This window comes from Vitis riparia, chromosome 14, assembly GCF_004353265.1.
Source record: "Vitis riparia cultivar Riparia Gloire de Montpellier isolate 1030 chromosome 14, EGFV_Vit.rip_1.0, whole genome shotgun sequence".
Classification (NCBI taxonomy): Eukaryota; Viridiplantae; Streptophyta; class Magnoliopsida; order Vitales; family Vitaceae; genus Vitis; species Vitis riparia.
This window is the reverse complement of record NC_048444.1, coordinates 15609673-15623326: the sequence shown is the minus strand read 5'-3', so window position 1 is coordinate 15623326 and position 13654 is coordinate 15609673. Positions and strand designations below refer to the sequence as shown.

Below are 13654 nucleotides of genomic sequence, written 5' to 3'. Positions count from 1 at the left end.
CTATATCATCTTATGATATTAAATATATTGAGACAAAATTAATTAATAATTAATCAATTTAATTAATTTCTTGGGTCTATGACTTACTATCCACTACATGTAGACTTTCCATAAATTGATGTCTATAATCTAATTTGGTAGGAATGATCAACTTCTTAAGATTACCTCTATAATCTTTGAGTTCTAGATTCTCCTATTTGTGACAAACTAACATACTCTAGTCCACAAAGAAGATATATCAAATCCTGCTTGAAGACTTACTATGGTCATAAATTTCATGATCAAAAGTCTTTAGAATCACCCAAGATGACACTTTGTCTCAATCACATGAAATATCATGGGGTTTATATTGAGAATATATGTTGCTACCTACCGTAACCAACAATGATCCAATTTATAGGGAATATGTGACCAACTATCTAATAGGATGTCATGACTCATCATAGGTCTTATTTAATGTGTAATTATACACATAAGTGCATTCACCATGAAAATTTATTTCGATGACCAAAAAAAGTCATCCATTTAATTAGAAGGTACTATATTACAACCTTAAATAGATTGCCTAAGTTTGTGAATTAGTTATGAACAACTCATCAACTTGTAAGGAATCTAAGACTTGAATCTTTTGTATAACTCCTACTAAACTAAAGTCATGTACAATGCAAGTGATGTAGGTCTGAATGTTCAAATAAACAATAATGTAATCATAAATAAAAAAACGAAATCTAAAATCATAATATAAATATATTATTAAAATCTTATTTTGTTACATCATGACATGATTTTAAGAGTTTTATCCCAATAACAAAGAATGTCATCATAGTATATATATATAAAAAAAATGTGATTAGAGTACGAATTAATAATGTTACTCTTGTATAAAAAAATGTTTTAAGGTACAAAATATGTGATCAAGGTACTAAAATACAAAAATTTTGATCAAAGTACAAGAATGCAACTGAAATATGAGAAATGTGACTATTTGAAAAATATGAACAAGGTATGAATAATGTAACTAGAATATGAAGAATGCAATCAAAGTACAATAAACATTAGAATTTATGATTTAGACATCAAAATTGTAATTATGGTACAAAAAGTATCAGTAGGATATGAGGATTGTGATCAATATACAAAAATGATATTAAGATATGAAAAATATAACCAAAATACTAAAGTATGAAAACTATGAGCTAGATATGAAGAATATAACTAAGTTATAGGAAATGTGATTAAAATACCAAGAATGTGAGTATCAAAAATGTAATTGGGATGTGAAAAATGTCTCAATGCCTATACATTAAATAAAAGAAATAGTCATTTAAAATAGCATAAAATAAATAAATAAGAAAACACTACATCAAGAAAATGGGATCTCCAATGTATTTTTTAACTTCTTCACCACACAAAGGAAATTCAGCTTAACATAACTAATTACAAAATTATAGAATATAAATGAGATTAATTAATTTTAAATCTTCTTTATTATCTTTACTAATCAAGTTCCCAATTTGCATTTAAAAAATATCTTAATGACCAAATAAAGAAGAGTTTTAAAATTTTTGTATTTATGCAACACATGTCTTGTGGTTGCATTCCTCTATTTCAATAAGTTTTATTTTATTTAATTTTTTTTATTACCTTTCAATATAAATGAGATAAGATATTATTGGTGAAACTACATACAATATTAAAGAATCACGCATTGATACCAAAGTTTGACCACAACATTGACTTATTGTGATATGTGTATTTATAGTGCAATCGGTAGCAGTGATTTTTGTGAATTGATATAAAACAAACCGGATAAAACAGATTTTCCAAAGTTTGATTATCACAAATGACTAATTTAGAGATACAAGTAGTCGAATTCAGTAGAACTAACTAACTAATCTCCATCCTCTTACAGCTCCAATTCCTACCAAACATGGAACTCGTGGTGGGGCCAGAGCCCCTTTCAATTATTGAATGATCTCATTCAATTCTGACAGCACTACAAGCTCCACATTCCAAACCCTCGCCAAGACCTTTCTTCGAAACGATATAAGCAACTACATGACTTGTAAACAAATACCTACTTTCTATCTTTATAACGTGTTACTCCACATTTCCACAAAACCTCAAGCCCTATATCCATGGAGAGAAGGAAATCCAGAGTCAGCCTCGACCCTTTAGCCACGGTGAAAGCAGCTGCATGGGCTTGGTATCAGCGTGGATCAGGGTCTGAAGGCAAACCCATAAGCGAGTTCCAGGTCACCAGGGCTTGTCCTGCTCCCATACCCTCACGGTACAAGCTAGAAGCCATGAGAATGGCTGAAGAAGGTCCAGAGAAGGAGGGCTCAAGCGCAAGTTCCGCTACCTCTACTCCAAATCTTAGCCATACTTCTCTTCTTGATACGTACGAAATAGAAAGAATCTCTCAGCAGCTTGATTATCTCATAGAAACAAGCAGCAAAGGCATCAGAACTGGCACCAACTTGTACAAAGGAAGCGGCACAAATTCGAGGAAGGAGAAGAAGAAATTGAAAGGGTTTTGGGCAAGGCATGCGATTGTGTGTGGCACAGAGGACGATGTGTTGGAGACAATAAGAGTTTCGGGGGGCGATCGGAAGAGCAGGTGGCAGTGATTAAGGCGGGGAGTTGCAGTTCACGAGGTGCCCATGCCTGAGTGAATTGGACCATGTTGCATTTTCGGTTGGGTCGTTGGCAATTTATTAAATTTGCCACATCTGCAGGACTATGTAGTTTAGGGTGGATTCCAATTATAGACCACATTGATCATGCTGTGGGGGTTTCTTTCTTCACGCGTACAATGCTGCAAACCTCTGATTTGTACACATCCGCATTGGTGTGTTGGGTCAAGGAAATAAAGCAATAAAATATAGTTTCATTCAATAATTTTCCCTGATTATTTTTATTTTCATTTACTTTTTGGTGTTCAATATTTGCTACATTAGGAAAAGTTTTGTAGGTTTCGTGAAGAAGTTGCAATGTTACTTTCAATCAAGGACTTTATCAGGTGTTATTCCAAATACACAAATACACATCGGTTCTGAATATGTTTGGAATTATAAACAGGAAAAGGAAATGGAAAATTCATTTGATTTTCTATTCATTATTACTACTTATGAATTCATTTGATGAAGATCCTTTTCCTTTCTTTTTTTTTTCTTTCCTTCAGGGTTTTAGATTTCTAAAGTGGTTCTGAAAAGAGTAGTCCTCGCTAATTTGTTCAACAACCTGTAATCTACAAAGTATTAAAAATATGAAAGACTAAAGAATTTACATATGTATATATAAGTAGAATATTGATGGAGAAGTTTGTATTTTTGTGAAATATATCAAGTAAGCCACATTAAATGTCATCTCACTTCTTATATGCTTTCTGATAAATATATTATGTGGACTAGACCCTCCGGCCACTAACATGGTACTAGTGGAGCAACATTGAATAGGGTCTCATGCGAGAAAAGGACTTGTGTCTGTATTGTCTTCTTTTGTGATTATCTGCTCGAAGCATCACCAAATGGGATCTTCTGGTCTGGTAGATGATGAGTAAAATCATGTTCAACTGCTCATATTTTTTATGACCTTCTTTTCTACTTGTAAAACAATTTGAAATGTGATTTTTAAGCAGTTATAATTTCTCATAGTTAGATGTGTTGTGCATATATAGGATTACCTGGAGGCAACATTGAATGGCCTATTATAAGGAAGGTGCTGGTGACTGATGTTTTGGGGTACTACGTGCTCCAAGGACGGCCAGTGGAATGTAAAGGCCAATTTTGGACCACCGCTAGTGGAGTTCGATCTTTGTCCACCACCAAAATTGAGTGAAATTCCATCTTAAGTCATATTGTTGACTCGCATATTTCTCTTATCATTAATTTTATATCTCAATCATGTTGGAAATTCTGTTTTACTCTTTTACCCGATCGCAAGTAAAATTCAATCTAAAATGAGTTGAATTTAATTTAATTTAATTTAATTACCCTTCCATCATTTATTTTTAATTGTTAAATAATTTGAAATTTTATTTTGATGGATGTTACTTTTATATTGTTTTTTGCCACCTCTCTTATAATAAAATTATATTTGATTCGCAAAAGATAAGATTACGTAAAATAAAATAAAAAGTGAGACAACATGGTTTGATTGATAATGTGGGAAGAAAAGTTTAGCTTTGGTAAGATAAGTGAGTCACCTCTCCTTATCTAATTTCATTGCCGAGATATAAGCAGTAAGGATTTTAAATTCATTTTTTTTTCATTAATTATTTCTCTATTTTATTAAATTAAAACTTTTTGTTTGGAAAAAGAAAAATAAAAATAAAAATATTTATATATAGAATATATTTTAAAATAATATTTATATATAGTGTTATTTAATATAATATATAATATGTTTTTCTATATTTATTATATAATTTAATTAATGTATATTATTTAATCACATGTTTTAATTTTTTATTTATAAAATTGTAGGTATTTTAATTATTAATACAATTAAAATATTAACTAATTACAAGTCATGGGTTGCATTAAGAGTTGCACAAATTATACAAGTAATTGATTTTTTGTACGATGATAAATTATTAATAGTCAATTCATGGATTTGGGTAATTTATTAAAGGTTGTAGTGCAATACCTCCTAATTGGATAAGTTGATTGTCTTGGTCGTCATGATAAGTTTCTCATAGTGAGTGCATTAGTATGTATGGTTACACATTGGATAGGACCTACGGTAAATCATGATATAAGATTATCAATTATCATGATTCACTAAACTAATATATTGCATGGACTCTCAAAATTCTTGTGTACTAGAACTGACAAAAATAGTAGGTTCAGGAACCTTTGGATACATAGTCCTTTGTGCTTATGTGGTAGTGTCTTCAAGTGTTCTCCAATCTATATCATGTTTTGTCCTACTACTCCTCATATAGTCTTCTTCCAAAAATGTGACATTTATACTAACAAGTACTTTTTGGTCAATCTAACTATAAAAGTAATGTCCTCTTGTTCCTTTTGGATAGCTTACAAACTGACAGACCTCAAACCTTACTTCCAACTTGTCTACCTTTGGCTTCAGCACATGTGTTGGACACCCCCCCAAAATTTGAATGTCGCTATGAACACTGAATTACTCTATTTCTTGAAGGGTGCATGCATCTATCCTAAGCTTCTCTAAATCTAACGTAGCAAAAAATAATGATTTCAAAAACCATATAACATATTAGATTTAGACATTAAAATTTCACACCTATGATTTGGATTTTCCTAAATTGATTTGCATCCAATGAAAACTCTAAAACCACGATGGTTGTTGTAGAACTCATCTACTCGACGATCTTCCACCCGATCTTTCTCTCTCTAGAGGGTGGCTAAGGTTCCTCTCTCTAGAATTTCAAACAACTAAATGGCTAGCTTAAAGCCCTAATCCCTAAGAGGGTTTATATAAGCTTCCCTATGGGTTTTAGTGACTTAAGCTGAAACCAGGCATGGGTCACCTAATCCAACTCACTTAGGTCCTAATTAATTAATTAGCCCTAGTAGTATCTAATTAATTAATTAGTCCATTCCGAAAAGACCATTCATAAGATATAATGCAACCTCACCCTTTTTTTTTTACCAAACACTCTTATGCACTCATGAATTACATACCTAAAATACCCTCAACGCATGTGCCACCATAAACTAAGAGTTTGAGCGAGGACCATTGAGACCCATAGGAAAATATTGGCTCTCTCATAATTCAATTTTGAAGTTGACTCAACACTCCACTAAAGAGAGTTAACTGCACTCTAGTATCCTATGAAATTACAATGAGACAAAGCTTAAGTCCATGACCTACTATTCATTGCATGCAAACTTCTCAAGAACTAGTGTTTGTAATCTAACAAAGTAGTGCTATCAACCCATCAAGATTACCTTTTTAATCCTTAAGTTAGAGATCCTCCTATTATGTGATCAACTAACATACTCTAGCTCTAAGGTACATATGTCAAATTCCACTAAGGAATTATTAGGGCCACAAATTTCATGATCACATATCCTTTGAAATACCCAAGGGGACACACTATCTCAATCCCATGAGATATCATGGTACCTCTAATGAGAATATTTGTTACCACCAGCTTTCATCAACAATAACCCAATCTATAGGGAGTATATGACCAATTTAAAGTCTTAGCCATAGGTTAAAGTCTCTTGTTGATTTCAACACAAGCTTAATATTCTCTCAAGGTTGAGAGTTCATGCAACATAGTAGATTGGTGAAACACGACGATTTAATAGCCTTACGTCATGATTCAATGTAGGTCCTATCCAATTTATAACCATACACACTAGTGCACTCAGCATGGGAAACCCATCTTGATAGTCAAAACAAGTCATTCCTCTAATTAGAAGGTAGTGCACTATAATCTCTACTGGATTGCCTAGATCCATGAATTAATTGTGAACAACACTTATATCCTCTATATAACTCCTAGTGCACCCAAGTCATGTACAATGCAAGTGATATGAGTTGAATGCTCAAATCAATGTTAGTGCATAAAAATGATAGCAAGAGGATAGTGAATTTTAACTTCATTACATCATGGCTTGCTTTTAGGGGCTCAATCCCAACTAATATGTTGCAAACTGGGTATAGGACCTTCCCACATCTCTATGAGAGTTAAAGGTAACAACTTGAAAGACACTAGGTTGAGAAAGTAAGCCATAGTATCCAAGGAATATCCCCAAAAAGATACAGGAATTGGTAAGAAGCTCATCATAAATCTCACCATGTCCATCAATGTTTGATTTCTTATTTTTCGTACTCCATTTTGTTGTGGAGCTCCAAGTGCACTCAATGGGAATATAATATAATGCTCCTTGATAAAAGAATTGAACTAGGAATACATGTACTCACCACCTCGATCAGTTCAAAGTGCCTTAACATGTTTACCCAACTCATTTTTTATTCCACCTTGAATTCTATGAATTTGTCCAAGGCTTCGGACTTCCTATACTTTAGGTAAATAAACATGAACCTTGAGTAATCATTCGTAAACATGATGAAATACTCATACCTTCCTTGTGCATTGACATTAAAAGGCCACACACGTTAGTATATACCAACTCTAAACACTCTTTAGCTCTATATCCTTCAGTAGTAAAAGGCATCTAGGTCATTTTACCTTCTATATAGGATTCATAGATTGGAAGATGTTTTGGAATCAAAGGTGCAATATTCCAAAGTTAACTAGTCTTTGGATCCTATTTAGATTAATATGACCTACACACAAGTGCCAAAATTATGTTTGATTAATGCTAAGCTTTTTTCTTTAAAGTGTGACATGATAATTCTCATTACTTGACAAAACAGATAATGATGATATATTATAAAGATTATCTATCAATGATCCTAAGCATATAAACAAATTATTCAATTTAATAAAAAACCTATTTATTATAAATAAAAAATAAAAAAAGAACCACTAAATAATTTAATTTACATAAGAGAAACTGAAATCAAATTCTTCATAAACTCAGGAACATAAAGACATTCTTTTAATTCTAGAAGACAATAATCATCTAAGATAAGAGTAACATCTCTCACTACTTGCACGTCAATCATCACTTTAGAAGCTAATTTCTAGTACATGTCCCCATCATTCAAGCTCCCCCTTAGTTGAAACCCCTATAAAGAATTACAAACATGGTCAATGGCCCCAAAATCTATCCACCAAGAATTAGTAGAATCCAACATTAAACATGATTCAAATAAAAGTGAATGATGCATACCTGACTATATCTTTAGGAAAATGTGGCACTCATTTTTCGAATGACATTTCTTACCATAAAAGAAGCACTTGCCTTGACCCCTTACTCTTCTTCTTTTTTTCCCTTGCTCTTAAACTTTCCCTTTTACTTAATGATCTTAAAAGGGTTCTTCTAGTTCGTGTTAAAAGAACCTAAAGAACCCTTAATTTCCATATGAATGCCCCTCTAGTCTTTGAGAACCCCCTCAGCCATTTAGAGTTCTCTTATCAATTAAATTAAGCTTACCACCAACTTAACCATATAATAGTTGAGCTTCAACTACCTATAAGAATTTGATAAGATCTATAAAACCATGTCAACTTAGGTTTCTCAATCAATCTTAGCTCCAAGGATCTTTATCTTGTTAAAGAGTTTGATCATACGAATTACATGATATCTAATAGGAGTTCCTTCTAACATCTTAGCATTCATAATAGTCTCAAAGCAACATGTTTAGCTAACCTACCCTTACCACCAAACATCTCATGGAGACTAAGAATAATATCATAAGCTATTAGCATAGACACATGTTAATTTTGTAGCATGTTTTCTAAGGACCCAATTATGATACATTTGGTCTTTTGATCCACCTTCTCCCTACTATGATAATTATCCTTCTCCACTTAAGTGGAATGTTCATTCTAGGGAGATGAAGCAAATTCCTAAGTCACCCACTTTAGTTCCTCTAAAGTAAGTGTTGTATCCAGATTCCTTTTCCAATCCACATAGTAAGAAGATGGATCAAATTCCTAACTTAGCCACTTTAGCTCCTCTAAAGTGAGTGTTGTGTTCGGATTTCTTTTCCAATCCACATAGTTTGGATTAGGCAATTTATTAGTAGTGAGTATGAGATTAAGTGGATTATATGACATGATATTTATAATAAAAATAAAAACAATGCATTAATAAAATGAGCATACATAGCAAGGATAAATTTAGAAAAAATGTAGAACTCTTAAGGCTACATTTCCATTTGCAAGGTATCTTAGTATCATAAAAATCAAACCTACATAAGATAGGTCATAACCTTATTATTGGTTAGAAATAAGAATGAAAATTTTGGGATATATCATCCATATATTGTGTATAAAGAGCCATGGAAGCAATATTTCAAGGTGATATATTAAGGAGGAGAAATATCGAAAAACAAATCATCAAATACTATTGATATATCGGCAATATATCATCGATTGGTAATAAATCTCTAACTTATGGAATTAATCGGCTAACGTTGCAATATATCGTCGATATATCAACAATTTATAAACAAAAAATCACTGATTTTTATGGATAAATTGACGCGTAGGGAGAGCATGATTTGATGGCCCAGATCATGCCCATGTTGCAATAGTCATCTACCTCTTTATTTGATGGCCCACTAAGAGGTGATCTAATGGCTGGGAAGGGATCCCAACGACTATATGATGATCCAATGGTTAGATTTTGCTCAAATTTCGATCCAACAGCCAGAATTGTTTTCGAACGTTAAAATGACATTCCAATAGCTATTTTGGCCCAATTTTTTCTACAATAGCTCATTTTTCATTTTTCATACTTCAATTGATCTCTTATTGCTCATAATATTTTTGTTATTATTCTCAAATTCTAATAAATTTGGGAATTTATAAGTCAAGTTTGTGGATTAACTCTAAATTCCAAACAAAGGTTGCTCATTTATTGTAAGGTATGTTTGTTTTAAATTTTAATTATTTTTGTATTAAAGTGTAATTAATTAGTAGATTTTCAATAGATTTAGTAAATTAACTTAGCTTAGTTATATATTTGATTCATATAATTTGGCCTAATTTTTTCTATAATAGCTCATTTTTCATTTTTCATACTTCAATTGATCTCTTATTGTTCATAATATTTTTGTTATTATTCTCAAATTCTAATAAATTTGGGAATTTATAAGTCAAGTTTGTGGATTAACTCTGAATTCCAAACAAAGGTTGCTCATTTATTGTAAGGTATGTTTGTTTTAAATTTTAATTATTTTGTATTAAAGTGTAATTAATTAGTAGATTTTCAATAGATTTAATAAATTAACTTAGCTTAGTTATATATTTGATTCATATAATTTGGCCCAATTTTTTCTATAATAGCTCATTTTTCATTTTTCATACTTCAATTGATCTCTTATTGCTCATAATATTTTTGTTATTATTCTCAAATTCTAATAAATTTGGGAATTTATAAGTCAAGTTTGTGGATTAACTCTGAATTCCAAACAAAGGTTGCTCATTTATTGTAAGGTATGTTTGTTTTAAATTTTAATTGTTTTTGTATTAAAGTGTAATTAATTAGTAGATTTTTAATTAATTAGTATATTTTCAATAGATTTAGTAAATTAACTTAGCTTAGTTATATATTTGATTCATATAATTAGTAGATTTGCAATAAGTTAATTTTAAATTAATTATTTTATTTTATTTTTATATTGAATTGTAATTAATTAGTAGATTTTCAATGAATTAGTATATTTTCAATAGATTTAGCAAATTAACTTGGCTTAGTTATATATTTTTTTCACATAATTAGTAGATTTGCAATAAGTTAATTTTAAATTAATTATTTAATATTATTTTTATATGCAATTGTAATTAATTACTAGATTTTCAATAGATTTACTATATTTTCAATATATTTAGTAAATTAACTTAGCATAGTTTTATATTTGATTCACATAATTAGTAGATTTGCAATAAGTTGGTTTTAAATTAATTATTTATTTTTATTTTTATATTCAGTTGTAATTAATTAATAGATTTATTGTATTTTCAATATATTTAGTAAATTAACTTAGCATAGTTTTATATTTAATTGATATAATTAGTAGATTTGCAATAGGTTGATTTTAAATGAATTATTTAATTTTATTTTTATATTCAATTGTAATTAATTAGTAGATTTTCAATAGATTTACTATATTTCAATACATTTAGTAAATTAACTTAGCATAGTTTTATATTTGATTCACATAATTAGTAGATTTGCTATAAGTTGATTTTAAATTAATTATTTAATTTTATTTTTATATTCAAATGTAATTAATTAGTAGATTTTCAATGGATTTAATAAATTAGTAGATTTTCAAGCTTCAGTGGCTTTGTCAAGATATCAGCCACTTGATCATTGGTGCCACAATGAACCAACTTCACCACTTCCTCCTTAGTGAGATCCCTCAAGAAGTGGAACCTCACATCTATATGCCTGCTTCTACCATGCATAACCAGATTCTTGGATAGCTTGATCGTTGAACTGTTGTCACACATAATAGTAGTACACTTACTCTGTGAGTGCCTAATCTTTTCTAACACTCTCCTCATCCATATACATTGACAAGCACAGAAAGCTGTTGCCACAAATTCTGCTTCAGTCGTAGACAGAGTCACCACTGGTTGCTTCTTTGAGGCCCAAGAAACTGCTCCGCCACTCAATAAAAACATATAACCAAACATGCTCTTCCTATCATCAGTGTCTCCAGCATAATTGCTGTCAGTGTAAGCCAATAGTTCTCCAACATCTTCTCCTCTCTTATAAAACACACCCAACTCCACAGTTCCCTTTAAATAACGAATAACTCTCTTTGCTGCTTGCATATGTAGGTCAGTAGGATTGGCTATATACCTGCTTTAGAGACATACTACATACATTAAATCAGGTCTTGTTGCAGTAATGTACATGAGACTCCCAATTAATTGCTTATAAACTGTAGCATCAATCCTGGCACCTTCTCCTTCCTCTAATAGCTTGAAACCGGGCACAATAGGATTCTTCACTGAATTGGCATTTTGCAAACCAAACTTCTCAAGTAATTTACAAGCATACTTCTTCTGACTTAAGTAGATACCCTCTGAAGTTTGCAAAACTTCAACATCAAGGAAGTACTTCATCTTCCCTAAATCTGTCATATCAAACTCATCCTTCATGGAACTCTTGAAGCTTTCAAACATGCATGCATCATTCCTAGTAAAGATTAAGTCATCCACATACAACCTCACAATTAAGAACCTTTTACCTCCTTCTTCTGTTTTGACAAAGAGAGTGTGCTCGTAACCACATCGTTCAAATCCCTCCTTGACAAAATAAGCTTCAATTATGCTATATCAAGCACGTGGTGCTTGCTTCAACCCATATAATGCCTTCTTTTCTTTAAATTTTATTTTATTTTATTATTTGGTGGAAATCGTCTCTTTAAGAGACAATTTCCAATTACTTTTTTTTTTACGGTTTTTTTTTTTGTGAACTTTTGGAAAGATGATTTTTTTTTTAAAAAAAAAAAGGTCATAAATCGTCTTTTGAATGGACGATTTAAAATATATATATATATCCTTCCCTCCTATCTCGCAAAAACTACCGTAAATTTAGAATTATTTTTCTTACTACGGTAATTTAAGAATTATTTTTTAAAATTACCGTACTCTTATAAAATATTTGAATAATGGATAGGAAAGAGGTACCATAGGATTTTTTATAAGAGTACGACAGTTTTAAAAATAATTTCTAAATTATCGTAGTAGGAAAAATAATTTCAAATCTACTGTAGTTTTGTTCAAATAGGAAAGAGAAAATAAATTGTAAGTGAAAAATTGTCTCTTCAAAATACGATTTATAAACTTTTAAAAAAATTATAAAAAAAATCGTTTTTCCATGACACAATTTCAAAAATAATATATATATATATATATATATAACCAAATGAGAAACCGTGTCTTAAAGAAAATATTTTCACAAAATATATATATATGAGAAATTCTTACGTAAAATAAATAAATAAATAAATAAATAAATAAAAACCAAGTAGGAAATTGTCTCTTTAATAGATAACAACAAAAGTGAGAAATTCTCACTTAAATTGAAAAAAAAAAAAAAAAAACCTAAGAGAGATGATTTCCACACAAAAGTGAGAAATTCTCACTTAAAATAAAATAATAATAATAAAAAGAAAATAAAATAAAAAATCTCAAGTGGAAAATCGCCTATTTTCCACACCACTTTTAAAAGTGAGAAATTCTCACTTAAAAAAAAAAAAGAAAAACCCTCCAAAAATCCACTTTTTCATTCTTTATTCTATTTATACAATAATATAATTATTATAAATATATGTTATAAAATTAATTAATTTTATTTACTAAATTTAATATATAAATAACATACTAAATTTAATATAAGATAAATAATCTATTATTTTTTCTCTTACTTTGGAATTAAAAAAAAACTATTATCAATTTAATAATAATTTTTTTAAAACTTAATTTTCACATAAAATTGATAATAGTTTTTTTTTTTTTAATTTCAAAGTGAATTATTTTATATTAAATTTAGTATATTATTTATATATTAAATTTAGTAAATAAATTAATTAATTTTATAATATATATTTATAATAATTGTATTATTGTATAAATAGAATAAAGAAGGGAAAAAATGGATTTTTTAAGGTTTTGTTTCTTTTTTTTTAAGTGAGAATTTCTCACTTTTGTGTCGCACACTTGGGGTTTTTTTTTTTAATTTCTTATTTTTGTGTGGAAATCGTCTCTTTTCAAGAGACGATTTCTCACTTATTTCTCGTGTGAAAATCTTCTTTTTCAAAGAAGATTTCTCATTTCTTAAATTTTTTTGAAATCGTCTCTTTAAAAGATGATTTCTCATATAAAAAAAATGAAATTTTAGAAATCGTGTCTTGGAAAGATGATTTTTTTTATAATATTTTTAAAAGTTCATAAATTGTGTTTTGAAAAAACGATTTTTTATTTATAATTTATTTTCTTTTTTTTACTTGGATAAAACTATGATAAATTTGAAATTATTTTTTCTGCTACACTAATTTAGGAATTATT

The 13654-nt window shown here is 29.7% G+C and overlaps 1 protein-coding gene across 1 annotated transcript; it reads left to right on the top strand.

Moving 5' to 3' along the window:
* The first annotated feature begins 2102 nt into the window (after window positions 1–2102).
* On the top strand, window positions 2103–2898 carry LOC117930972. Its single transcript, XM_034851795.1, has one exon. It carries the CDS (start codon window positions 2139–2141, stop codon window positions 2628–2630), a length of 492 nt encoding a protein of 163 aa, XP_034707686.1. The 5' UTR covers window positions 2103–2138; the 3' UTR covers window positions 2631–2898.
* The last annotated feature ends 10756 nt before the right edge of the window (window positions 2899–13654 follow it).

Coding starts and splice junctions, on each gene's coding strand:
- LOC117930972 (XM_034851795.1), top strand. CDS start 2,139: ATGGAGAGAAGGAAATCCAGAGTCAGCCTCGACCCTTTAGCCACGGTG.